At 43.7% G+C, this 26,650-nt stretch overlaps 3 protein-coding genes across 4 annotated transcripts; 1 reads left to right on the forward strand and 2 right to left on the reverse strand.

Moving 5' to 3' along the window:
- Positions 1 to 53: 53 nt before the first annotated feature.
- LOC122866285 (basic helix-loop-helix domain-containing protein USF3) lies at positions 54 to 10,245 on the reverse strand. Its single transcript, XM_044175724.1, is given in 8 exon segments — positions 54 to 2,422; positions 3,708 to 4,060; positions 4,063 to 8,709; positions 8,889 to 8,985; positions 9,114 to 9,196; positions 9,336 to 9,367; positions 9,486 to 9,546; positions 10,146 to 10,245. Coding segments are annotated over 7 exon segments (7,050 nt in total). The 5' UTR covers positions 9,530 to 9,546; positions 10,146 to 10,245; the 3' UTR covers positions 54 to 628.
- Positions 10,246 to 10,514: 269 nt separating this feature from the next.
- Positions 10,515 to 15,234, reverse strand: naa50 (N-alpha-acetyltransferase 50, NatE catalytic subunit). Of its 2 annotated transcripts, none has more exons than XM_044175728.1 (5): positions 15,018 to 15,234; positions 12,621 to 12,754; positions 12,332 to 12,451; positions 12,191 to 12,257; positions 10,515 to 12,007 (listed from the first exon to the last, which is right to left on the reverse strand). In XM_044175728.1, exons 1-5 carry the CDS (start codon positions 15,023 to 15,025, stop codon positions 11,830 to 11,832), a joined length of 507 nt encoding a protein of 168 aa, XP_044031663.1. In that variant the 5' UTR covers positions 15,026 to 15,234; the 3' UTR covers positions 10,515 to 11,829. The 2 variants fall into 2 exon arrangements, with proteins under 2 accessions (XP_044031663.1, XP_044031662.1); XM_044175727.1 differs by having other exon boundaries at positions 12,621 to 12,757; positions 15,018 to 15,232.
- Positions 15,235 to 16,445: 1,211 nt separating this feature from the next.
- Positions 16,446 to 26,387, forward strand: atp6v1ab (ATPase H+ transporting V1 subunit Ab). Its single transcript, XM_044175738.1, has 15 exons — positions 16,446 to 16,602; positions 19,343 to 19,446; positions 19,727 to 19,855; positions 21,320 to 21,534; positions 21,626 to 21,763; positions 22,455 to 22,606; positions 22,705 to 22,867; positions 22,949 to 23,057; positions 23,181 to 23,303; positions 23,584 to 23,698; positions 23,808 to 23,871; positions 23,975 to 24,178; positions 24,328 to 24,422; positions 24,601 to 24,772; positions 25,702 to 26,387. Exons 2-15 carry the CDS (start codon positions 19,365 to 19,367, stop codon positions 25,792 to 25,794), a joined length of 1,854 nt encoding a protein of 617 aa, XP_044031673.1. The 5' UTR covers positions 16,446 to 16,602; positions 19,343 to 19,364; the 3' UTR covers positions 25,795 to 26,387.
- The last annotated feature ends 263 nt before the right edge of the window (positions 26,388 to 26,650 follow it).

Genomic DNA, 26,650 nt, shown 5'->3' on the forward strand with positions numbered 1-26,650 from the left:
GTTGAAGTGCCATCTAGTGGAGCAAGAAACACAATTCTTCAGTTGGCAGCAAATACAAATGTCTCCTTATAAACTTTAATCAATTTTGTATTTACAAATACATACATAATCTAAACAATTCTGATATGAAACATTGTTATTTACAAAATAGCTCTTGGAAAAAAAAAAACATTCTGTACAGTATAACCTGATATAAGTTAGTAAATTACATTGGTAGATAACTGTGCAGAAGGTTTCTTAATGACCCACAATACATTGAATTCAAGTTCTAAACCTAAATTTGATTTTGTTTTACAACCAAACAGTCGGTTTAACCAACATTTCAAACAAAGAGCTTTAAATGACCACATTTTCCTGTCGCCTTAAAATCAAAAGATCTTTGAAATATTACAAATTATAACTGACATCATACATATGCCAAAGGGAACAAGTTTGAAATTGAAACAGAACATGTAAACAACGAAAATCACCACCAGGCAGACGTGGCATTATTTCAACCTAGAAACCATTCATCAGGTGCTTCACCACCACTAGAACTTGTTCAACATTTAAAAGAACACATCTTAATTTGAAAATGAAACTCTTCACTTCAGAACACCAGTTCATCAAAACGCAGCAGGACCTCTCCTCACACAGCTGAGCTGCCGTCATGGCCCAGAATGTGGCTGATGTTGTGGGCAGGACGATTGGGCTGCTTGCCAGAGTCGGCCGCTGAAGTGTTGGAGAGAGACAGCAGGGGAGACATTGGCATGGCCGAACCATCAGTGGGCATGCCTGTGGCGATCTCAGGGAACAGCGAGGTGAGGCTGAAGTTGGATATGTGAGGGGTGATTCCAGATGAGTTGGCAATGGGCATAGGGGGCATATCTGGAAGCAAGGGGAAGCTGGCCTGGCCAAAACCCACAGGGCGAGGCGGGGAGAGGATAGAGCCGAAGCGGTTATTGAGTGGAGGAGCACTGCCCTTGTCGGCACTCGGGCTGGTAAACATTTGGTTGGGAAAGTATGGGAGGGTGACATCGCTGGGAAGGCTGGGGTGAGCAGCTGGAGAATAGGAAGGGTAGAAGGAGGGTAAAGTGTTCTGGGGCTCCACAGGTAGAAGGGATGGCGTACGTGAGGCGTTGGGCTGGCTGACTGGAGGGATGAATGTGGAATTAGCATTGATGGGGGGTGGAGGATTCATTCCTCCCTCAGGAATAAAGGGGAAGCCAAAGTTTTGTGTTAGGTGTTGGTCAGGAACCAGGTTGTTGTCACTAGGAACCTGACCACTATCTGCCATAAAGCGAACGATGGTGCTTCGCCGTGCCTCTCCTCCAGACTGTGGTCTGCTCAGCAGCACCCCTCCTCCCGAGGGCAGCGGCAGGTGGCCCTCAGGCTCAAAGGGGTTGCTCTGTCTCAGAGTACCTGATCGAGGTCGGTCACCAGGTCTCAGCTTGGTGGGCTGAGTATCTCGGGCGATGTGGCGAGAGTGCTGGCTAACAGCAGTGGGTGGTCTGGAGGGGGCCGAGGAGCGGCCTGGCTCAGAGCTGCTGTGTGGGGTTGGAGGGTGAGGGAGACCTGCACGCACACCTGGGCCTCCATGCATATTACTGCTGACCTGAGAAATATGGCCCTTATTGCCCTCTCCAAGCCGCATACCTGGGGCCTTCTGCGTCTGGGGCACACTGGGGCTGGAGGCCTTGGCCTGTATGTCTCCTGAAGAGCTTCCAGGCACACAGCTGTACTCCATGCTGACTCGCTGGTGGTTACTCTGCTCAGGCAGGTGGGGGGAAAGGAAACTCTGCATGAAACTCCGATGACAACCTTCCTGCTCCTGAGGCAGTGCTGGTCCAACCTGTACTCCCTGTGAGCCGGGATGAGCTGTACTGTAGCCGCCACGGTTCCTGCCATCTGCTGGAGGGCCAACACCCATCCTGAACCCTCCCTGCGGCTGCCCCTGAGGACCCCTCTGGGAGGACGGCACTGATTTAGAAGCCATGTCACTCCCACGAGACACCTGAGCCTCAAAACCAATGAGCTGATGTGTTCCTCCTCCCATGGCCTTGAATGGTGGACATTCAGAGACCCGCTGAACATCAGCGGACCCTGGATGGTCAGAGGGCAGGCGATTCTGTGGGTTGTGTGCAATGTTGGCCTTCCCTCGTGATGTGTCCAGGTAACCGCGGAGGTCTGGCTGCTCCTGTGTGGCACCACGGCCAGGCTGAAGGTGGAGACCCATGCGCTGTTGCTGTTCACCACTGGTGGAACTTTTACCAATGAGTGCCTCCGCAGAGTAGTTGGAAACACGGTGACGTTCCTGCCGTGATGGAACGCAGGCCAGGTCAGACGACCGTGACACAGGATTGCTGGGAGGAGGAGAGATAAGCTGCTGCTCCATAGTCCTAGAGCTCATCATCCTCTGCATAGCATTATGGTCCTGACCAGGCTGAGGGAGAGAAAAAGTTAAAATGTTACTTTCAAATAAAAATCAATTATTCAGTATCATCAATCTGTGTTTTTAGCTGGAGTACCATAAAACAATGACAGCAATAAAACCACATATGGTATAAAAAGTCATCCAACCATGAATAATGCTGAACCCATCCAAAAGCAAGTTAAACATTTTTTCCTGACAGTCCTCAGACATTTATAGATATACCCAGTATAAACTGAAAAAAACTGGCAACTAGCAAGATATTACAATAATTTAACTGCATTTCACTTGAAATTACTTACAACCTTGAATTTTCATTCCTCTGTCTTAACTGTGGCTAAGGGGGCAGGGATGCTTTTTCACTGCAAGGTCCAGGACAGAAAAAGCTCCTAGGCAAGCATTTTGCTTTTGTTTTTAGGATTCTTTTTGCTGTGGCAGTGTAAATGTGGTCTGCGGCGGTGGATTGCTACAGCTAGGTCTTTGTAAGGGGAACACTGTTATAGGCCACAGTGTCAAATGGGTTGGACAGATTTACCAACCAGTCCCAAAGAATACCAGCATAAACTTTTTTTTTTAACCTGTTTGACTGCACTGACAGAAATGTCACTCCTGACGAAGTGATTATTTTTGTTGTGTTTAAAATCATGAAATCTAAATCAAATACCTAAAGTAATTAGAAATGGCCCTCATAAGTTATTTATTTGGTATATACGCACTGAGGAAAATCAAGCCAGTTATTGCAATTAAACGTCCAGTGTGTACGATTTAGTGGCATCTAGTGGTGAAATTGCAGACTGCAATACCGCTCGCCTCATCCTCCCCTTCCCCTTCCAAGCTTGTAGGAGAAACTACGGTGGCCACGAGACTCGCAAAAAATACGAACGGACCTTTCTAGAACCAGTGTTTGGTTTGTCCGTTCTGGGCTACTGTAGAAACATGGCGGTGCAACATGGCAACAAAACAAACAAAACAATTCTTATTTTCAGGTGATTATACACTAATGAAAACATATTACATTCAATTTCTGCCGATAGCTCCTCCTAAATGTTACACACTGGATGTGCAAACAGCCAATATTTCATATGGTTTAAATGGCAAATGGAAATTAATTCATTATCAAATTTGTGATTGCTGAACTTTCTGTTGATTAGTTGGTTCCGCAATTACTTGTTTATCAAATGTATCAACTAATAATTTTAGCACTGAGAATGCCAGTTAAAGTACCTCAGGTGCCACTGTACTTTGTTTCCTATCTTATTAAATCACACGGTCAGATTATCTACCATGTGACACCAACCTTGAGGTGCTCCTGCTGGGCCAGGTGGCTGCTGTGGTGGGCCCTGGATCCTGCTGCCTGGGCTTCACAGTTCTTCTCCTGGTGTCTAAAGTGCTGCTGTTGCTGCTGCTGCTGCTGGATCTGCTGCTGTAGATGCTGCTGGTGTCTGGAGTGGGAGCTCTGCTGCTGCTGCTGTAACTGTTGCTGCTGCTGCTGCTGCTGCTGATGCTGTTGTTGATGTTGTTGATGTTGAGGCTGTGGCTGCTGTTGATGTGTCTGCTGTTGGTGCTGTTGGGGATGAGACTGTTGGTGTTGTGTTGGCTGTTGATGCTGTTGTGATTGTTGGTGGGACTGTTGTTGATGCTGCTGACTGACTGCTGTTGTGTGTGCTGTTGATGCTGTGTCTGTTGTTGTTGATGTGAGTGCTGCTGCTGAACTCCAGACTTTTCCAGGTGATGCTGCTTCTGTTGCAGGCCAGCAGGTGAACCAGTTTGACTGCCTCTGACAAGTCCCCGCTTCTTCTGCACATGCTGCTGCTGCTGCTCCTGCTGCTGCTGAAGCGCCCTCTGGTGTAGTGAGTGGCGCTGTGCAGGGTCAGGCTGTGTCAGGTGGTGTTGCAAGTGATACAGATGGTGTCTCTGTTGCTCTTGCTGCTGCTGTTTCATGTAAATGTTTCCTCCCAGGTGCTGGCCAGGCTGGTTTGCAGCATGCTGTTGATGACCCTGGGGTAGATGAAGCACACCTGGCTGGTTCTGCTCAGGGGGTCCTTGAGGAGGGCAGTGGCCATCCGTGGGTTGAACTACTGGGCTCATGAAAGAATTTGTGGAGAAGAGGGGACCTCCACTTTCTGAATTAATCCTTGTCATGATAGCTGAGGATGTGGGGGGCAGCTGTCCCACCATCATCTGGCTGTGGTCTGGTGCTTTCACGTCCATATGGCTAACAGTGGTAGCTGATGGAGGGCAAGGCTTGGGCCGTTTTCCAGTGTTGAGCATCACCTCCTCCTGGGCCTGCCGCTTGGAGATGATCTTCACTTGTCTCTCACCCACACCAACTCCAGCCTGAGCCCTCATTAACGCAGTCTTTAAGGGGGTGTACTCATTCAGCTGCACCGCACCTGAGCAAGGTGAGAGGGTGTTGTTTGAGGGTTGGGATATGTGGGCTGAAGTCCCCACAGGTGAGGGAACTGAGCTCTGTTGGCTAGCCAGACTGGGAGAGCCGGGGTAGGGTTGCTGACTAGAGCTGGGCCTGATCAGGTTGTTGACACTGAGACTAGCCACAGTGCCGCTGTGGGATGAGCTCTGAGACTGGACCTGGGGGAGAGACTGAGACTGGGAGTATGAGATGTTTTGTGGATGTCTGCTTCCATTGGGCCCACTGACAGACCCCTCCCCAGCCTGTCCTCTGACAGATACCTGGACAGTGGGTTTAACTGTTACTGTGTCCATGGGTTTAGTCACTTTTGCCTGCTGTCCAGTTGTGCCCCTTTCTTTACTGCTAGAAACTGGTGATGTTTTTGGGGGCTCCCATGTAGCTGTGGTGGGGTTTGTTGAAGCAGTGTTGTCCCCAGAGCAGCCTCCACTCCGCCTTCCTGGACTGTCCTGTTCTAGCATGGCCAAAGCCAGCATGTCTGCCTGCTCAGAGGTGAATGTAAATGTTCCAAAGGAGCCAGATGACGCACTAATACTGTGGCCCTGGGGAAGCATGGATGCCACAGAGAACCCTCTGCCTCCCCCAGCCCCTGTAGACATGGGAGAATCTGTCTGTCTGCTAGATGTCATAGGGTGCTCTATAGTTTGATCGTCAAGGTTAGTGTACACCTGTTGAGATAGGGCAAAATCCTTTCTAGAGGGAGTGTCAGAAATCGCTGCCACCAAGCCCGCTTTCTCTGCTGCTATGGAAAAATGTCTCTCTTCCCGAGCCTCCCTGTCTCTTCTAGGGGGCTGGGGTGGTTTGACTTCAGCGGGATGGCAGGAGGAGGGGTTGGGCATATTCACGTCAGTCTGCTGTGTTGGAGCTCTACTGGTAGCGACCCTTTTCCTAAACTCTGAACTTGTTGTAGGGGCTGTAACAGAGCTGTAGGCTGCAGAAAAAGTTGCAGCAGGTGATGAGAGTGCCACAGTTGTGGAAACCAAGGGTGAAGGAGTGGGCTGAGACACAGGTTTATTACAGGGCAGAGGACCCTGAGTATTAGATCCCTGGGGATGACATACTGAAGTTGGTTGCGTAGCCTGATTTAAAGATACTGGTGCAGTTGCTGTAATACTGCTAGTGCAGACTGGAGTCAGGCATGCTGTAGAAACAGTGGTGGGAGTGTATTGAGTCTCAGTGGCACCTGCAGAACTGACCACAGATCTGCTTTGTCTAGAAACAGCAGTGATGGCAGCCGACTTACTTTGTGTTGTGCCAGTTGCTAAACTGGTGGTTGTGTGTTTAACCTCTGGAACTGAGAGTTTGGCTACAGTTGAGTTGTTGCCAGAAACTACAGCTGGTTTACTCTCAATGGCCACAGCTGCACTAACTGATGGCTTGACCGATGTGGCATTAGCAGTTGTACCTGCAGTTGCCACACCACTAGTGTTAGTATGACTGAATATAACATCAGTCTGAGTCGCACTGACAGAGCTTTTGCTCTGTGGATGGGACTGACTAAATACAGTTGACTCATTAGATGAACTACACACAATCATTATCTGAGTGTTTTGTGTAGAGGTGATATTTGCTATAGATTCACTACAATCTGTAGTTGTGACAGCTGTGGTACAAGTGGCGGGAATGTCTGTGACTTTTACAGTCGAGGACTGTAAAACTGGAGATACTGTAACTGTCTGACTTTCACCTGCACCAGCCAATGGCTTGGCTGAAACAGCAGCAGGCTGTGCCTGACTGAGCTCTTTTTTCTTGGCTGGTTTAGTCCTTTTAGTTGTTGCCCTCTTTGTATTCGAAGTTATGCGAATCCTCTTTCCTGAAGGCTTAGAGGCATTAACCACCAGCCCTGATTTGACTGGGTTCAAACAAGGGACCTGGAGCTGCCGGGCAGGTAGAGCAAGTGTGGTTCCAGGGACGGATGCTGGAGCAGGAGGCTGCTTCTGCTGGACTACTGATGATGGAGCAGCTGGAGGCTGACCATTGTTCTGGCTAGAAATGGTAAGTGGTAGGCCCTGAGAGATGCTCTGATTGAGACTGCTGAGTGCCCCTAAACTGTTGAGGGCCACATTAGTAGATGGTTCCTCAGTGGTGGTGGGCTGGACCAGCTGGAGTGTACTCTGGCCACCCTGGGAGCTGGGTTTGTCAGAGGTCTTCATGGGCTGCAAGGCAAACACCTGGCCATTCACAGTGATAGTCTGTGGGGTTGGAGGAACCGGTGGGGAAGCGGAGGCCTGGGTGACCTGAAGGGGATGGTTCATTTGAGGCTGAACAGGTCGTGGGAGAATGTGCACCAGCTGCTTTCCCCCAACACTCTGTAAGGGAGTGGCAGACGTTGAACTGCTGGTTGTGGGTATTTGAGTGGACACAACAGGTATTGCAGTAGGCACAGCCGCAGGCACCATGCCAACCTGAGGGTTCTGAGGGGCAGGAGCAGCCTGATTGGGTGCCTGGATGATTACAATATGCTGACAGGGTGCCTGATTGGTTATTTCCTCCCTTACAACTGACTGGTTTGGGCAAGTACTGGCTTGCTGCAGGATGACAACACTTGGGTTGTTAGTGTTCTGTGGTGCTGTTACACCTGAGGCTGTCCCTCCGGTTGGGTTGACCTGCAGCACCTGCATGGTCTGAAGGAGGGGCAGCACAGTGGCCTGTGGCTGGGGCACCAGTGCAGGCTGAGGCTGAGGTATGAGGGCTGTCGGAGGATGGGGAACCAATGACGCTGGTTGAAGTACAGCAGGCTGGGGCTGCGACACAACGGCAGGGTGGGCCACCACAGCTGGCTTGGGTACTATTGCTGACTGGGAGATAACAGCGCACTGAGGTTGGGGGGCTAGGACAGGCTGAGGCTGTGCCTGGTTCAGGATTGCTGGGCGTAGCTGGGGTGGTCTCTGAAAGGGCTGTGCTTGAATGTGGGTTGTAATGGGTGCTTGTTGTACAGGCACATGTGGTTGCATCTGTATTTGAATAGGCTGAACAGAGGGTTTGTTACCCATTGGACACACAGTCACCTGCTGGACACCCTGGGCGGTGTTGATGACCTCTGGGGTAGGGAGACTCTGGCAGACTGGCTGTACTGTGTTCCCTGCCATCTGCAGCGTTGTCCAGGTAGTCTGTGTGCTGCCTGCCGCCCCAGCCCTAAGAAGGGCTTGGTTGTTAGGGATAGCAGAGTAATTTACAGTCCTGATGGCAGCGTCCTGTGTGACCCAAGAGCAAACCTCTGAGGCTGTTGCTCTGGGTGTGGTTATAGTCTGGGTAAGTGTGGTGAGATTGGACACGGGCTGAGCAGGGCTTTCAGTGGGGAGCTGTGAGGCTGAAGTGGCTGCTATGGTGAGGATCTGGGCTGGGGCAGCAGGCTGTGGTTGCTGGGGCAGGGCTGTGGTGGCTGCAGGGATCTGGAGGGTGATGTAAGACACAGAGGGTGGCAGAGCGGGGGCTGCAGCCGGTGTCTCGACCACACATTGCTCTATCATTCTCAGGCCTGGCGTAGACTGGGTGGGTGTGGCAGTTGACCCAGGGAGAAGTGCAGGGGTGGAAGAAGCGGTGTTAACTTGCAGCAGGGCTCCATTAACCCTCAACCTACCACTGACCTCAGAAGGTGGCTGAAGAATTAATGTTTCAGAAGGCTGTTTCGCTGGGCTAGGCTCCTTCCCTGCTGGGCACATCACATTGCCGTTGGAATAGACGATGATCCCCTTTGGGAGTTGGTGAGTGGGGGTCACCTTTGCCACCTTGGCGCAGCGCTGTTTGCCCTTCCAGTGAATAGTGGGGTCTTCTAGAAGATTAATATCATGGGCTTTCAGGAGCTCAATGTAGTGAGCGCTCTCCCTCCTCAGCTCCTCCAACTGACGCCGCAGCCGACGGATCTCCTCTGCTGCACAGAGACCAAGCACACATATAATCAATCGAGTGTACTTAATCATATGTTAATGATTCCAAGTGCACATACTGTATAATCACACTTTCATAACTTCAAGTATAATTAAACTGAGAAAATCAAGGTGCGCACTACTGCAAAAACCATGTACGAGGTGTACAATTGTTAAACTTCACCTTGGACTTTATCTCCTCCTTCCAGAAGCATTGTATCATTTTGTTTCTTCAGTTCAGTGATGTAGCGAAAAGCCTGGTCCAAGATCATGTTCTTACTCTTATAGATAAGGGCATAAAGGTTTGATGTTAAAACATGCCACAGAACAGTTAACTGGCCTGTACAGACACTAATTTCACCATAACCATGCTGATGAGGCAAAACAGTAATGCCAGCTTGTCTCTTACCTGTTTAAGTGCCTGGGAACAGGGCAGAAGATTACCAATGCGATTAATTCCGGCATTAATCTTCTCTTTTCTGTGTCTCTCAACTATATAAAGAAGAGGCTAAACTTTAATGTCCAGTTAAATTTATCGTGATCACCAGTTAAAGAAACCCCACAACCCCAAGTACAATGTTCACTAAGCAGCAAGATTTGAACAGAAGCATAACAGGAGATATTATTTCACCTGCATTGTGAGATTCTTTGTTTTTCTTCTTTCTGCAAAAAATGAAATAACAGTTCACTTTTCTCATTACAACTGTGTACATATTTATCCAAGTGCCTGTGCTGATAATTTGGTTAAAGTAACAATAAAGAGCATTTCAAACATCCTTACTTGGGTTTACGACCAGGTGTCTGTGTTTCAGTCATCTCTGGCATCCTGCACTAACAGTTGCCTGTAGGATAAGGTACCAGTCAACACATTTAACAGCTGGACCTTAAATCCCTTCCGTGCCCGTCCTGCAATGAAAACATAAAGCATCCGAACAGACTGTGAAGTTTAAATAAGTATGATGACACCGGACAACTGTAAAACACCAAACAAATATCATTCAGATGCAATTAGCCAGCAGTAATGTTGACATATAATTTAGTTTAACAGTAGATATCACAGTCAACAGACCTTAAGCTATACTGAGCCTCTACTACAACTACTAGATGCTAACAAACTGGTGTAGATTAACCTAGCTATGTAGCTAACCTAAACTCATTTACCTGCATATTACAGCATACAGACTGTTTAACAAATGGCACGAACAGTTGTGATACCTGATTTACGTTGACAGTAAGCGACGTTCAGATAATTACCCCGTCACTTAACTAGCAAGAAACTAACAACCTGAGCAATTACCCATTCAGCTAGCTGAAAGCTAGCTAGCTGGCTAATAGCTATCTTAAGTTACCGTTACCGACATAATTATCAAGCAAATTAATGGCGGATTTCTTCCCGTCCCTGCTGATAAAAGGCTGTTAATGGGTGGTAGTTTCTACTAACCTCTAGCCTCGGCATTTTGGAGACTGTATGCCCCTACAAGAACTTTGAGATTGGAGGCTAACTGTTAGCTAGCAAACCATTCAACTCAACTCATCTCTCAAAACAATCTAGGTACACCTAACGTCGTGAGGAAAAGGGAGGGCTTTGGTAGAGCTGACAGCCAATCGCATTCCTGATATGGGAAGTTTCAGCCAATCACAGTGTGTAAAAGGGCATCCAGGGACGGGTTTAGAACGAAAGCACCTAGACATTTATGCTGTACATCTTTCTATGCAGTATGTTTTTTTAATTAATTTTCAACCACATTTCTGTGTATTTAGCTAATAATTCACCATGTATATGAAACAGAATGAGACAATTAGCAACAAATTTACTGCAAATAGTAATTCCTTTATTTAGACGTTAAAAAGTCTTACAATATAGAGCTCCAGAAAAGATAAAATTCTTCAAAGAAAGGAAAAACATGCTTATACTACAGTGGAGAGGACAACTCCCCTTGCATGCAGAGGGGTCAGAGCTTCCTCTGGGTAAAACACTGTTCAAAAGACCATACCAAAACTTCCAAACTATCTGAAGAGCTTCAAAACCTAATAAGGTTTGTGTAACAGACTGTGTAACTGACTGACGCAGGAAGTTTGAGAAGTTTTTCAGCAATGTGGCTACATAAGGTGCCAAAGGTGTTTAAAGGTAAGATGTCTCAAAACACTTCCATGCGTTTAGGGACACACATCCTCACACACCTTCATTATACTACTGAAAATAATGCCCAAATCCAATCCCAAACAGCCAATCTGTTGATATTCGAACACCCCTCACAAGACATTGTGGAGCGCCCTTCTCAGAAACACATTCAATAAAATGATATTTTGTTTGTTTCTCTCATTCCTTAATGTTTTCACTCTTAGTAGTAAACCCAGGAGAACCTCTAAACCATTTGCCATTTCAATGTAAAAAATAAAAATAACAGTTGAAGGGGAATTAAATTAACAGGCTGGAAAATAAAGTTATTCAGAAATTATGAGTGGTGACCATGTCTTCCCACCACCTCAAAACCGTTCAGCCTTCCTTATGCCTGTACCGAGGGGATACATTTCTGCTTTCCCCCTCTGGACATGACATATCAACAAACCGGTCAGACACATTTCCCATAAATTCCTGGGTTCAGGTAGTGAGGGAATAGAGTTGTGACTGTTCCACGTATCTCAAAGCGTCACTCCAAGCTGACCAGCTGGGACTTTGTGCGTGTCAGTGATGGTCTTTCAAACACTTTTACCACTTCAAACCAACTGTTTTCTTTTGCTCAACAGAATAGATATGTCCCTATTAGCTTTATAACCGCATAAAAACAACTCAAACACAAACAGTATTTGCAAACACCACACCCTCCCCCTCAACCAAGTCTAAAACTGTCTGAAGTTGGCAACTTTGTCATTGGAGCACTTTTGGATGCTGAGCTTTTGTCTTTTTCAATGATCTGTATGAGGAAAGGGAAGAAATAAAATATGCAAAAATCAAAAGGGGACCCCTTTGCAAAATAAATGCAGCAATTTTTGTACTTTTAAATTTGTTTTCTCTTTTTAGCGTCCTTTGAAGAAAGTGTTGAATGTGTCGACCCTGGGGCATTTGTCACAGTTCTGTTTCTGTGGAGGCGGGCACATCTGTGCTCTCTCCAAACACTGTGCCCCTACTCTGCCTTCTGAAGCTCTCCGGTGGGGGGTGCACATGGGCTGCGCAGACTCTTCTGCAACACATGGGCATCTGCGGGCTCTATCCTCTTGTAGTAATTCTTTTTTGTTTCGATGATCTCAAAGCCAAACTTCTGATAAAAGTCGATGGCTGACTCATTGCTGATCTGCACATGACTGTGGGGAGAGAAAAATACATTAGTTAGTGATAGAACAGTGCTGAAAGAATCAGAGTCAGTTTAATTAAAAAAAATATATATAATTAATCTACACTGAAAATACATGCTAACTGCAGCTTTACCTGACTTTACACAAAATCAAGGAAATCTCCTCTTACACCTTCTGCAATTAGACACTCACAGGTAAATGTTGTCAAAAGTGCCATCTTTCTCACAGATGTTTAGCACATGATTCAGCATCTTTGTACCTGGAAAAAAAGACAAAGACAAAGTTGTAAAAACAAAACACAAGAGTGTCTTCTAGAGATGCAGAGCTCCTTACCAATTCCAAGTCTACGGTAGGGTGCTAGACAGCCGAGCGTCATGATGTACAGTCTCTTCTGGTTCTGAGAGTGGTCCACTCTGCAGCACACAGCACCCACTGCTATGTCATTGAAGTATGCTGCAAGACAGAAGAAGAGGTAACACTGAAACATTACCAACAGACAGGGAATCCTTCTAACCTAAGGCGCAATGATTGCCAGACTGCAGAGGGCAGGAGAGTGTAAAGGTTTTCACGACAACACAATTTTAAGTTATCTTGTGTAAGTTACATGAGTGATGTTTCTTACCTAGCTTTGCAAGCTCCCCAACTTCCAGTACATCTTTGTAAAATTTGTCGTTGTAGCTGACAGGGAAGATGACCTGGTTCAGGCGTTTCAGCTGCTTGATGTTGTGGGGCGTAACATCCCCCAGCTCGATCCGGCTACTGGAACAAGAGCAAAACGGTCAAATGGCTGACAACGGGCACACTGTTATTTTCAGGATAACTTGACTCAAATGCATTAAAGATCCACTGCAGCACCTTTATAACTTTGAGATCTAGCTTAAGACTGTTGAGTATTTGAAATCTTTTCCCAAACCAACCACCTGAATGCAGTTGCTTTATTTAAAAAACATTGTTATTAATACTAAATCTGAAACAATTAATCGATAACTTAAGTAATTTTTTGAACAAACTGCCCAATATTTATTATTTGAGAAAATAATCAGAAGAATAATTAATTTTAATAATTGGAAAGTTGCAGGTAAAGTAAAACTATTAAGTAAAATCAAATGACAGCCAATAATAATAATAATAATAATAATAATAATAACAATAATCTTTATTGTCCACAAATGTGGAAATTTGCCTTCGGCTTCACAGGTTGGTTTAAAAAGACATCATAGTAAATCACAATACATGTATACATAAATAACACAACATGCACAGTACAGACAACAATAACGGACAAAGTTATTGCATTCAGTATGAAAGACTTTTTGTAAATGTTCTTGGTTGCTGCAGCGGCTCTATAGTGTCTTCCTGAGGGCAATTTTAGGAATTCTTTAAAAAAGGGGATGAACAGAATCAGTCACAATTTGTCAGGCTTTTTGTTTCACCTACATTTAGTATATACATCCCAGTTGTTTCTGCTCTTTCCGAATAATTTTACTGGCCACATTTGTAATTCTGGACGGTCTATTTTTGTTCTTAGCCCCCAGGTGGCCAAACCATATACACATATTTAAAATACTTTCAACAAGACTTATGTAAACAGTCTCTAAAATGTTCTTTCTTATATATGAATCGAATTTCCTGATTAGATAGAGATGCTTTTTTAAAAATGTATTCTTTGTTGGCTGTAAAGTGCAGTCCAAAACAGTTCCTACATATTTAAACTCCTCTGCTGCTTCAACAGGCTGATCATTAATCAAAACAGGTGGAAAATAATGACAGGCATTGTGGTGACTCACAATTACCATCTCCTTTGTCTTACTGCCGTTAATAAAAAGGGCACCGTCTTCACACCACTTAGTAAGCTCATCAGTGGAAATGTGTAGACCGATTAACTGTGTCCCCTGTCTGCATAAGACCAACTAACACCATATCATCAGCATATTTATACAATTGGCAGGTTGAATTAATAATTTGCATTTCATTAGTGTGTAAAGAAATACCAGACTCAAACTGTTAACTCATAGTTCTTCAGAAATTCACCACCAGATGTGGTGGAAGATGTGCCACTGACCCGCAAATGTCACAGCACAATGGGATGCCACACAGTATTTCCAAGTGCCAGACACAATCCACCTTGATATCCTTGCCTATTATTTACTAAGAAAAGGGATACGGTACCTGTTAAAATCAAGAATCAATTCTAAGATAACCTATGACTATGTGTGTTATAGTGTCTTAGTAAGTGACCCAAACACTCCAGGTTGTATGATTGAGGGGTTCACTGTGGTATTTTTAGGAGACTACACACACCCCCCCTCCCCAAAAAAAACAGCTGTTGGTCACGTGTGTTGTTCATCAGGATGATCAGGATATAAAGTAACTTCTGTGAAATCCTATCTGAACAATTAATACAGTTCAGCGTTAATCGCCCTCACGTTATCTGAGAATCAAGACCTTTGCCAAAAAGGTGTTACTACGTCAAGCATCACTGATAGTGTGTTACTTTGACATGTCAAGTTACACTGAGCAAGCTGGCACAAACTCTGAAGTTGATGTCGGGTGTAACATTAATACGGCAACTGACAGAGAGCTGACCAACATAAACTCACTGTGCCAGTAACTTAGTTAAGTGACTTGGCTATCTTGCTGCAGCTGAAGTTCAGTTGCGCTGTTGTCGACTTTGAAACATACAAATTATCCGAGATCCAGGGTCTGCCTATTTAGCTTAGCTAAAGTGGGTTTAACGTTACTGACTCAGCTTCCCAGTAGCAGCTAGCTAGTTAGCTTTGCGTGATCGTGACCTAAACGAACCGACAGGCGGTTTAAGTTAATGAGGATAACCGCGACAGAACTGTTTCAGTATTAGTGCTGTCGTTTCTATGTTTTTGTCCTACACCTAAATAAAAGTAGCTTAGCAAGCTAGCTAGCCTCGCCGTCTCCCCCCGCCTCCCCTCGTAGAAAAAAAACAGACATGAAAAACTTTACTCGTGCCAAGCTACTTATTCGTGACTCAAAAGCTTACACTCACCCTTTCATTGTAAACAGATATTATCCCTTATTTTCGATGAGGCTGAACTTTAGAGTAGTTTTGGGTAAAACGGAGGAATTTTGACAGAGTTAGGGTCGGGGATGCCTCCCGTTTTACCCTCCACATGTAGCTAGTTGCGGTGGTTGCAGTTAGCTTAGCCGCCGCACTCCTTCCACGACTGTGTGGAGACTGTCAACCCTGACCCCCGCATGCGCACAATCACCGCGAAATTTGAACTTTGATTCCCTGAGTTTGATCTCTCAGGATGTCTCAACGTTCCCCAGCAACATCCACTAAGCAAATGCAAAAGGTTAGCTGCGTTTAGTTACCTTACACAATGTTAAAACAGCCATATGGGACGCTTTTGATCATCCCGTGTTTGTGTTATACAATATCTTTTCTCGTCAAATTTGAGAAGAGAAGGTTTGCAGGGGCCATGGTCCTGCCAATCATAGGGAACGAGGCTGGATTTGTACAAAACCCGAGAGAAAGCACAGCCTGTGAGGCTAAACTCAGGGTAAAAAAATCATACCATATCTCACAACTACTTTCATTTTTGAAAATATTTTTGTAGTATTGCTAAAAGACATTTGGAAAAAAAGCAAATGCTTTTTGATACACTGTCACACAAGCAAAATAAAAATCATAAACCTAGCCTTACATACATAACCAGAGGTTTTAAGAGAGCTATCATGAAATACAATTTTTGGATATAGAATATTTATTTCCTTTAACATCGCCACATTATAGATAATGTTTTAAGAGAGAGACATACTCAGATGGATTAAATAATTAATCACAACATTTTGTTTTGATAGTATCTCCATTTTGGCTCAAACGTTGCTGTAAAGATATTTAGCTTGTTAGAGATAGGCTCCTCGTGGCCTTGGTGGTCCCTCACTCTGCCTGAGTGTAAGTAAAGTATGTAATACTTGGTCTAAAAAACTAGGGCCACATTAACCTGCTAGGGGGCCATGGGGCAAAAATTAGCTGTTGGCCCCTGCATATATAGTCTCTTTAAGTAGATTAAATGCAACATTATTTAGAAATGTGCACTATTAAAGCATAATACAAAGGAAAATATAATTAAAAGTGCATTTTGACATAGGGCCCCTTTACAAGATGTAGGGTAACCTACAATTTCCACAAAACAGATTTTAGCCACAAACATCTACTGTCCTATTTATATTTCGGCACACATCCTGTACTCCTTTGAAATGTCTGACACATGCAGTTACTGATGGTCTTTTGACTTAGTTTATACAGGAAGAAAATATTATATTATAATGATAGTTATATAATAAGTTATATTATAAACTGTTATTCTTGCGCATGCTCTTAGTAGTGCTTGCTGTCGACGAATACTGATCTAGAGTGATCGATCACCAATATTCACCACTTGAAAATCTTTGCGGCACCTTTTGGATCGGGGCGGATCCAAAATGGCGGCAGTTACAGGGGCCGAGCAGTAAAACCGAGCAGCAAGTGAATGAAGTCAGCTGATCTCAGTCTGCTGTCACGCATCGCAGCGACCATCGTTTCTCTCTCGAGGGAAGACAGTAAACCACCACTTCACAACCAGACGGTAACTATTATATTTGTGTGTTCTCGATATTATAAACGACATTGCCTTTGTTGTGTGTTGTTAACATAATTTAGTGACCCCGTTGCGCTAAAACGTTAGAGCCAGCAGTTTTCAGCCAGGCCCAGAGACCAGTCTTGCTATCGTTTTCATAATACCGAACAGAGCTAGCTGACGTTGTTTTTACTCTTAAAACAAAGTGGGAGTGAATGGAAATTACAGACATGTTTATTCATGATTCATCCGCCGGATTTTTAACTCCTCTTGCTGTGTCAGTTTAAGCTAGCTAGGGTACAATTTCGAGGAAAGCTATCAAACTGAATATCCTGCATTGAGATCAGTTTCAAAGCAATGCCACAGAGCCCCAGTCATCATATACCATATACAGGCTATATCGAGCTTCATGCGATCAGCCACCTGCATTCAAGGAGTTTGCTATTAACATCAATGTGTCAGGATGTTTTTCGTCGTCATCTCACTTACATGTAACATTTCTGAGGCTATTATTTGCACCAGAACCTACATATGCATGCCTCTTCTCAGTGTTGTTACAGTGTTGTCCTTTAGCTCAAATATCCAATAATGAACATAGACAGACAAAAAAAATACAGAAAACACAGGTACAGCATACTTGTCTCTTCTCTTGTTTCCCTTCTAACACTTTTAATTCGACATTTGGCCATTCCCACCTTTCTTTAGTATCCATCACAAATTAGCCAACATAACATCTAAAGTCAGTAGTGTAATAATGAAGGGTCAAATTATCTTTAGTACGCTCCATCTCCAGTGTTTCCTAACACAGTCATAATTTGTACTTCCCAGTTTTGCACCATGCTAGTTTTCCACTTCCTTAAAGAGGCTCACACAGGGACCAGCCAGTCATGTGCCAGGATCATATGATCAAGTGTCATGTCTCTTGTTGTATCCAGGATTATTATTACAAGAGAATTTGACCTTAACTGCTTGTAAAGAGGCTTGTAACAAATATTGTAATATAATTGTCATAAAAGGCTTTTGCATGTAATTCTACGTTGATCTGTAGAATTAGAATAAATCAAGCAGGCAGAGAGTTGTCTGTGAGCTTATGTAAATGAATCATTTGAACAGTAGACCTTATCTTCCAACTATATGCTGCTCTTTGAAGGCTCTTTAAAAAGCATCAGGAACATTGATACTTCAATTGTTCAGGTATACCTGTAAATGTTTGTAAATGTGTGCTCAGTTTGTGTTTGGAGATTAAACACACATAATTGCCAATTGAAAGAAAGGGAATTGTTCTTTTTTTCTAAAAATGATGTGCTAGAAGAACAGAGTGAAACGTCTTTAGGTGTCATTCTTGTAATTCCTGCATTGACCCATTGGTGGAGCTGCTATATTCCTGCACAGATGGGTTAAGCAGCCAGCGTAAACAGGAAGATCTGTACATCACTGGGAAGGACAAGAAAAGGGCATGGATGTAGAGTAGTGTATGTGTGCTACGATTGTGAGATAGAGATTGAAAAATGAGGAATAAATACATTTAAGTAGTATGAGCATGTTGACTGGATCTACTGTGTCTGATGCACACAGTATATTGCAGATAAAGCTGCTCTTTAGTGTGTGAAGAGCATCTGCAGTCAGCTCTCTGTGGGGATGGGGTTTATGTCACGACTGATGACAGCTTGTGTTTGTGTTACTCCTGCATGTAGCCGAATTGAGTTGAGGATAGGATCTAGCAGATATGTGATGTGAAAATGACTGAAAAATATGAATAATAGGAGAGAGAACAATTTTATGCAAAAATGCACCCCTAGGAGACATTTGTCACTCTGTATGAAAAAGGAGCTGTGTTTGCACACATGTAGCTGTACATTTGTGAAGGGTGCTGCTCTGTGGGATTTCCCTCTAAAGTTAGTCTGACGCATCATGCTGACTTTACTACTGTACCTGAAGTGTGTGTGCAGGCAAGGAGGAGAAGGAGATGAGGGGGTGTGGCCTGGATCAGGCTCTGTAATGCTAAAGTCGAGTCGTGAGCTGTGATGTTGCCGTATGTTCCTGGAGGTTTCCATGGTTACAGTAGGAGGTGCCACTACCAAGGTACCAGCACAGTGTCGGGGAAATATTTGTCTGTGAATTTGTGGATTCAGGCAATAATAGCTTTATTTTTTTAAATTAATTTTCTATCTATTTTTTTTCCTCTTTCTGCCTCTACGTTTATAAAATTCATTTGGTTTCTGAATCTGTTGTGAATTATGTGTTAAATATCATAATAATATCTCGAAAATGACTTTCTGTTGCAGGTATTGAACTTTGCTTTGAGTTGGCGTCAGTATTTAAAGTGATGGATCCTGCTGCATACAGTGATTGTCCTGTATACACCTGTTGTCCGTTGTGTTGAGACCATAGTCGCGTCATAGTCGTTCGTTTCTCTCCCCATTGTGAACTAAATAGATTTCATTCTTTTCATATTAACCAGGTTAATGTTGGCTCAGCTCTTAAACAGATTGGTAACACTCCGTGGTCTCAGATGAAATTAACTGTAACAGCAATAATCAAAGCACTCTTACCCACGGCCGCTTTATGGCTGCTAGTAAAAGTTCTCAGTAATTCAAATGTAGACACAGGTTATGTTGTTGAAAGTGACCATTGCAGAGGAGAGGATGGCCTCTCCTGCAGTCCTCTGGTTCACTTTCTCCTTTCCTTTAGTTCTCTGTTGCCTGTTGTCCCCCTCACATTATTCCTCCCCTCTCTGCTCTCCTTCCAGTCAGACTAATAAACCTGTGAAGATGGACATGTCCAAGCTGCCCAAGATCAGGGATGAGGAGAGAGAGAGCGAGTTTGGATACGTTCATGGAGTCTCCGGACCAGGTTGGCTACCAAACACGCATAAACGCTATCACCACTATCAAACTTTCTCGACTCTGTAACGAAAGAGTTTCCCCTTGGGGATCAATAAAGTATTTCTGGTCCTGATTTCTCTTTATTACACAGCAGAATTACTATAAAAGCCTTTAAATCCGAAGTAGGCTGCATGCACATCTTTACAACAATATTTGAGCTGAGGCAGGAAATAAAATGAGACAGATTTGTTCAGCTACTGCTCGTTGACTTCCTGTGGTTTGATTGTTTACCTTGTTTGCTTTTGTAGTGGTGACAGCTACAGCTATGGCGGGAGCAGCCATGTATGAGCTGGTCCGTGTCGGCCACAGTGAGCTGGTGGGAGAGATTATCAGGCTGGAGGGAGACATGGCCACCATCCAGGTCTACGAGGAGACATGTATCCTTTTGACCACATGGCTGTCCGTTCCCTTCCTTTACTTTATGTCACTGCTTTCATATTGATCCAATGTATGGCTGCTGTAAGGTGTGCTTTCTTTTAAGCCATCAGTTTGATTCAGTCAGGGGCCAAAAAAATGACACACAAGAGAGAAAAGACTGATATAACGCAAGCCAAGTCTGTGTTTACTGATACCTCTGTTTTGAAAGAATGCTGACCTGTATTCTGAAATATAATATTTATTAACACTATTTTTGTTATTTTTAACAAGTAGAGCACGGAAAACACAGCTCTATAAGAATGAGACAAAATCCAAAATATATTTTGTATTGTACATAGATAATATATATCATGTTGAGTCAATAACATTAAACACAACATATAAAATATTTTATCCCTTACCATCAAAGAAGTTTTTAAAAAATCGAAGTACATAATTAAGCAAAATATCTTCATTCTAAAGCAAGAAAGAAAGGCAAATTTGGGGTTAAAAAAATGGATGTGGATAACCCCTGATAAGCAAGGCAAGGCCGCTTTATTTATATAGCACATTTCAAACACAGAGGCATTTCAAAGTGCATAGTTACTTAGGCAAAGAAAAGCATTAGAACGACATTAAAAAACAATAAGCAATAAAAACCAGAATAAAATCAATTAAGATTTAAAAATAAGAGAACATGAAATTAAATAAATAAAATGAAATTAAATACAAATAGAGGACACCAGAAATACAGGTAGAGTGCAGTAATAAGTTGTAAGTTGCCCCAAATGCAACAAAGGAAATAAAAGTGCAGTAGAGAAACCAATCAGTAAGGGGTCTGTAGAAGGTCAGCACATTTTCTGTCCCACAAACTGGGAAGAGGTGAACAAATGAATAGTAATATAGTAAAGATGATTGTCAAAATTCTTCATTTCCTGGTCTGATTAAAACGATCTATTTTATAGAACTTACCTTCCTGCCCTTTTTTTAATGAATATGTTATTTTCTCTAATTCTAAGTGCATCATTACTTCTCTCATCCAGTTTGTATGATTTAGGGACCAGCAGACTGACAAATGTTACTGTGTGAGACTCTGAACTAGTTCTCACTGTATTAGGATCTATAACATACAAAAACTGTGGTCAAATGGTCTAAATCAACAGGCCTATTCAATAACTTTGAACAAAAAATACTTTCTGAATTATTTGACAGATTATGACAGCTCTCATGTGGGATCAGTATTTGGGAGTATTTTTGTTAAGGTTTTGTTTGGACCAGTGTAATCTATGTAACACCTTGAACTGTAAGGTCGCACACACAAACAAAGAATGGATCTGCTGCAGGGCGTCCTCCCACTGCTCTCTACTCCTAATTCTTCTTTATGTTTTAAGTGTTGCATAGTATTATCTTATATATGTAAAAGTTAATATTAGAAATAGTCCTACATTCCCGTCCAAACTTTTTTTTCCTGAGCTTGAATCCAGCCGGTGTCTCTGTTGGAGACCCTGTGCTGCGGACGGGTAAACCTCTCTCTGTGGAGTTGGGTCCAGGAATCATGGGGTCCATCTTTGATGGTATCCAACGACCACTAAAGGACATCAACGACCTCACACAAAGCATCTACATCCCCAGAGGTGTAAACATTGGAGCGCTCAACCGAGACCTCAAGTGGGAGTTTTTACCCAGCAAGAGCTTGCGGGTATGTGTCTGACCTTCAGCTTGACATGTTTAAATTATCAGCTGAATTAAATGTACGTCAACTTCCTTTTTTTTTTTTTTATCACCAATAGGTTGGCAGTCACATCACAGGGGGAGACATCTATGGCATGGTGTACGAGAACTCCCTCATCAAGCACAAGGTCATGCTGCCTCCCAAAAACAGAGGCACTGTAACCTACGTGGCTCCGCCTGGAAACTACGACGTCACTGTGAGTCCGCCGCACCTCCAGCTATGGCTGTGAAGTAACTTGTGTGATGGAAAAACCTTTGTGAGCTGGTCAACTCAGATGAAGACTTCAGGAGACTCTGGATGTCTTACACAGGAATGTTTAATGAGGCTTGATCAAGGAGACTGTGGTATCAGCAGTACAAGTTGAACCCAGTGCAGTGCCCAAACCAAGTCTGAAGGTTTCTTCCTGTTCCACAATATTTATCCCCTACTAGCACTATAGAGTCTAATGTGTTCTCCTAACAAGTTTAGGAACCTTTAGCCTAAATATGTGTGCTCTTTCTATTGGAAGATGAACAGTAAATCTTACCTACAGTCACGTTGGAAAATAAGTCAGTATTTTCTTCTAAGAGACAGAAGCTACCACAGTGGCCTGGGGGTTGCCTAGGTAATGGCCCCATCTGCCTTCCCAGCTGTTCCCTCCCAGCCTGAAGAGACAGATTGGGAGACAGCACAGTGAGCTATGGCTAAGAGGGCACAGAGATTAACTCCATTTCTAGGGTAGCAAGTGACCCCTACGTGACTGTAGCCGTGTTTCTGTGCTTTCAACTGTTACCCACATCTCTACAGATGAGGCCTAGCGGAAATTCCTCACACATGTGGCTCTCACATGTGTAAACTTGTTCGGTGTTGCTTTGTGCTGATGGCGTGTGTGTGTGTCTCTGTGTCAGGACGTGGTGATGGAGCTGGAGTTTGAGGGGGTGAAGGAGAAGTTCACCATGGTGCAAGTGTGGCCCGTCAGACAAGTGCGGCCCGTCACAGAGAAGCTGCCCGCCAATCACCCGCTGCTGACTGGACAGAGAGTGCTGGACGCACTTTTCCCGTGAGGCTCGCATCCTCCTTTTAACCTTGTGTTTTCCCTATCAGCACTTTTCCTGCGTTGGAGTTTCTTTTTGACTCTCCTCTTTTCTCTGTGTGAAGATGTGTGCAGGGAGGAACCACAGCCATCCCAGGAGCCTTTGGCTGTGGAAAGACTGTCATCTCTCAGTCCCTGTCCAAGTACTCCAACAGTGATGTCATCATCTACGTAGGCTGTGGGGAGCGTGGTAACGAGATGTCAGAAGTACTGCGAGACTTCCCCGAGGTGGGTAGCGAGGGCGGCAGCGTTGTATCCAAACTAGAATGACTTTTGATTGGTGTTCTGACAGTTTTGTCTGGCAAACAGCTGACCATGGAAGTGGATGGGAAGACAGAGAGCATCATGAAGAGAACAGCACTGGTGGCCAACACCTCCAACATGCCTGTAGCTGCCAGAGAAGCCTCTATCTACACAGGTAACTGTCAACAACACCCCGGAAATACTCTGTGATCATTTACATATGTAAGAATAAAGAGTCTCATTCACTCGCTTCCTGTGATTGATGAGTAGTGCATACTAACTCACTTTGTTTTGGCAGGGATCACGCTGTCTGAGTACTTCAGAGACATGGGTTACAACGTGAGCATGATGGCCGACTCCACCTCCCGTTGGGCCGAGGCTCTCAGGGAGATTTCTGGCCGTTTGGCTGAGATGCCTGCTGGTAAATTTTTCCATAATTGAGGTCTTTTGTAGTTATTAGTATCTACATTATAAAAGGAAGTGGGAGTGAATCTGTGAATTTCCTAAAACTAACAAAGAACCGCTCTATTCTGCGTTTCACTTCTCATATCAATGTCAGAAGAAACAATTCTTTATTTAGTAAATTTATAGGAAGATCCTATTAACCAAAGAAGAAAGTTTTGGTCGTAATTTACAATCTTTTGTGTTTGTTGCTTGCTTGTTGATGCTTTTGCCTCCTTCTAAATGATGACTGCCCACAGACAGTGGTTATCCTGCCTACCTGGGCGCCCGTCTCGCCTCCTTCTATGAACGCGCTGGAAGGGTGAAGTGTCTGGGCAACCCTGAGAGGGAGGGCAGCGTCAGTATTGTAGGAGCGTGAGTACAGCTTGATGTTGTCCACTAGAGGTAGACATTACTCTGCACATCTTGTGTGGACTGTAAGTGTAATATCACAGTTAAATTAAACAGTTTGCTCTTTCTTCAGTGTATCGCCTCCTGGTGGTGACTTCTCTGACCCTGTTACTTCAGCCACTCTTGGTATTGTACAGGTAAATTATCAAATTCTGATCCCGCCGTCAATCTAATTAAGCCGCGTTGATTAAAGGTGCTTGGTTCTTTACTTTATTATGTTCCGGTTATTTCCTCTCTCAGGTGTTCTGGGGTCTGGATAAGAAGCTGGCTCAGAGGAAGCACTTTCCCTCTGTGAACTGGCTGATCAGCTACAGCAAATACACTCGTGCTCTGGATGAGTATTACGACAAGCACTTCCCCGAGTTCGTGCCCCTGCGTACCAAGGCCAAGGAAATCCTGCAGGAGGAGGAGGACCTGGCTGAGATTGTGCAGCTCGTCGGAAAGGTAATGTAAATCGGTGGCTTTGATCTGATTTTCCCCTTTCCATGTAGTTAGCTTCAAAGTCAGAAACACATTGGAAAGAAATCAGATTTATTCTATATCTCCTTGTTCTAACACATTTTTGAAGTAATTTTAAACATTTTTTTTAACAGGCATCGCTGGCAGAAACAGATAAAATCACTCTAGAAGTGGCCAAATTGATCAAAGACGACTTCCTGCAGCAGAATGGTTACACTCCTTATGACAGGTAACATCACACCCAACACAGCATGTACTCACTCACTTTCAGTCACACTCGTGGAAAAGTCCTGGAGAGAAAATGCAGTTTTTTCCACTGGGTAATCTCTGTGAGATCTGATCTGAAATAGCTTGAAACCTTTAAAGAAATTGCTGATCTAATCTACTGATTACTTATTTCTCCTCAGGTTCTGTCCCTTCTATAAGACAGTGGGCATTCTCTCCAACACGATTGCTTTCTACGACATGGCGCGGCACGCAGTGGAGACCACAGCTCAGAGCGACAACAAGATCACTTGGGCCATGATCAGGGAGCACATGGGAGAAATCCTCTACAGGCTCAGCTCAATGAAATTCAAGGTGTGTTTTTTTGTGTGTGCTAACGAATTTATATATATCTACGTCTCCTCTGCCTTATGTGTTAATTTAGTGGTTCTCAGGTTGATTTTACCCACAGGAAATTAACATATTTACATGTATTTTATCTTCATACCACAACAATTTTTTTAGAATTCTTGCTTTATTTCTTGTAAACTATGGAATACTTTTCAAGCTCTAAGACTCATAATCAAAAGAAATCAAAGGGAAACTTCTTTTTTATTTAAAGCAGTCAACATTCTCCAGAAGTCACAAGGTAAAAAGGTTGAGGACTGCTGTATAAATGTTTGTCAAATTTGCCGTTTTATTTGAATTTTGCCTCATCAACATACAGTATTCTTATTGTAATGTGCGGTAGAAAGTCTGCCTTTACATTAGATGAAGAGTGTCTTTGAGCTTGTTGAGGTATCATTTGCTGCATCTAATAGTTGAGACAATCACAATAAGTTAGTGGAATGTTAATTGCTTCAACTTTGCCTAAAGCAATGACCTCCACCCATCAGGTTTTCTTTTTTCATGAGAGGCCTGGCCGAAAGGGCAGCATAAAAACATTGTTACAACAATAAATACAAACAACATAAACAGGCTAACTGACACGTGCTACAAAAGAGTGTAGACAATATCCAGTTAAGATGCACAATCAGGTATGAGTTTCCAAAGCAACGAAACGAGGCAAAAGCAATTAAGAAGCAAATGCTTTGACCAAGAGTGCTGTTGTCCAGATTATTTAAAATGTACTTGAATGAACCAAAAGTAAGCTGTGACAGTTTCAAGTCTGTACATTGTTTTTTTTTTTTTTTTACCCAAATGACATCTGTAGAACACCATGAGATTGATGGCCAGTGCACAGTCTGCTTAGGCCTCCTATTTTCTGTTCACTTTTGTAAGACTGTATTTCTTTGTTGGTACAGGACCCAGTGAAAGACGGTGAGGCTAAGATCAAGGCCGAGTACGCTCAGCTACTGGAAGACATGCAGAATGCCTTCCGTACGTTGGAAGAGTAGGCTCCCACCTCTCGCAAGATTTCCGGTTTTCATCTCTGAGCCCTCCACTGCAGAATCACATTCCACCTCCTCGTATCCCCAAAAACCTCTGTGCTCCCCTGTGCTCCTTTTTGTGAGAGTGTGTGTGTGTGTGCATGCGTGCATTTTCATGTGGAGGGGAAAAGAGAAAGATGTACTGTATTCATTATTTGTTGCCTCATATCGGCGTCCTCTGGATCCTCTGCAAGGTCACTGATTTTGCATGCGTGTGGATTTAATGTGTGTATGAAAGAGGGATCTCTTTACCTTCCTTTCTCTGTTTACATGATTTCTGTGTGTATCCGTGTTGCTCTTCCTGAAGGGGATTGTTCAGTTGATGTATTGTAATTCATAGACCATCTGTACAGGAGAGTATTAAATATAAATTTAATAAGATCAGCCTATTTATTCCGAGCATTTTGACGTGAAGGCTTTTGTTCTTTCTTTTTGTTTTTATGGTTGTGTTTTACGCTGTGCGGTGTTGTGTACTTTGCTGTGTGAATGTGTAAGACGCTCTGCTGTCCAATACTTTCATCATGTTTACTCCCAAAGAATTAAAACATGGGGAAAAAGAATAATGTTGTTTGTGTGTTTGCCTGTCTGACCTCATAGTTTCTAATGATGTCATCAGTGCTGTTGAACTGGTCTCTCTGCATATCACACATACTCTTTAGCACCCTGCCCTTAAGATGCTTTCTTCCTAGAAATCATCTTAACTACTTTTAATTACTTCTCTTTTAAAAGGTCAGAGCTTAATTTAGTGATTGCAATTAATAAAAGTAGTAGTAATAATAATAGTTTTTTTGTATAGCGCTTTTCAAAACAGGTAACAACGTGC

Source organism: Siniperca chuatsi, linkage group LG19 (assembly GCF_020085105.1).
Source record: "Siniperca chuatsi isolate FFG_IHB_CAS linkage group LG19, ASM2008510v1, whole genome shotgun sequence".
Classification (NCBI taxonomy): domain Eukaryota; kingdom Metazoa; phylum Chordata; class Actinopteri; order Centrarchiformes; family Sinipercidae; genus Siniperca; species Siniperca chuatsi.

Bases quoted from the DNA above. Each gene is read 5' to 3' on its own strand.
- naa50 (XM_044175727.1), bottom strand. The intron at 12,452-12,620 runs GTAAGAAACATC...TCTGTCTTGCAG, and splicing joins TGGGGAGCTTGCAAAGCTAG to CATACTTCAATGACATAGCA. The intron at 12,258-12,331 runs GTAAGGAGCTCT...CTTTTTTTCCAG, and splicing joins CTACCGTAGACTTGGAATTG to GTACAAAGATGCTGAATCAT.
- atp6v1ab (XM_044175738.1), top strand. From the start codon at position 19,365: ATGGACATGTCCAAGCTGCCCAAGATCAGGGATGAGGAGAGAGAGAGC. The intron at 23,304-23,583 runs GTAAATTTTTCC...GACTGCCCACAG, and splicing joins TTTGGCTGAGATGCCTGCTG to ACAGTGGTTATCCTGCCTAC. The intron at 23,699-23,807 runs GTGAGTACAGCT...CTCTTTCTTCAG, and splicing joins AGCGTCAGTATTGTAGGAGC to TGTATCGCCTCCTGGTGGTG.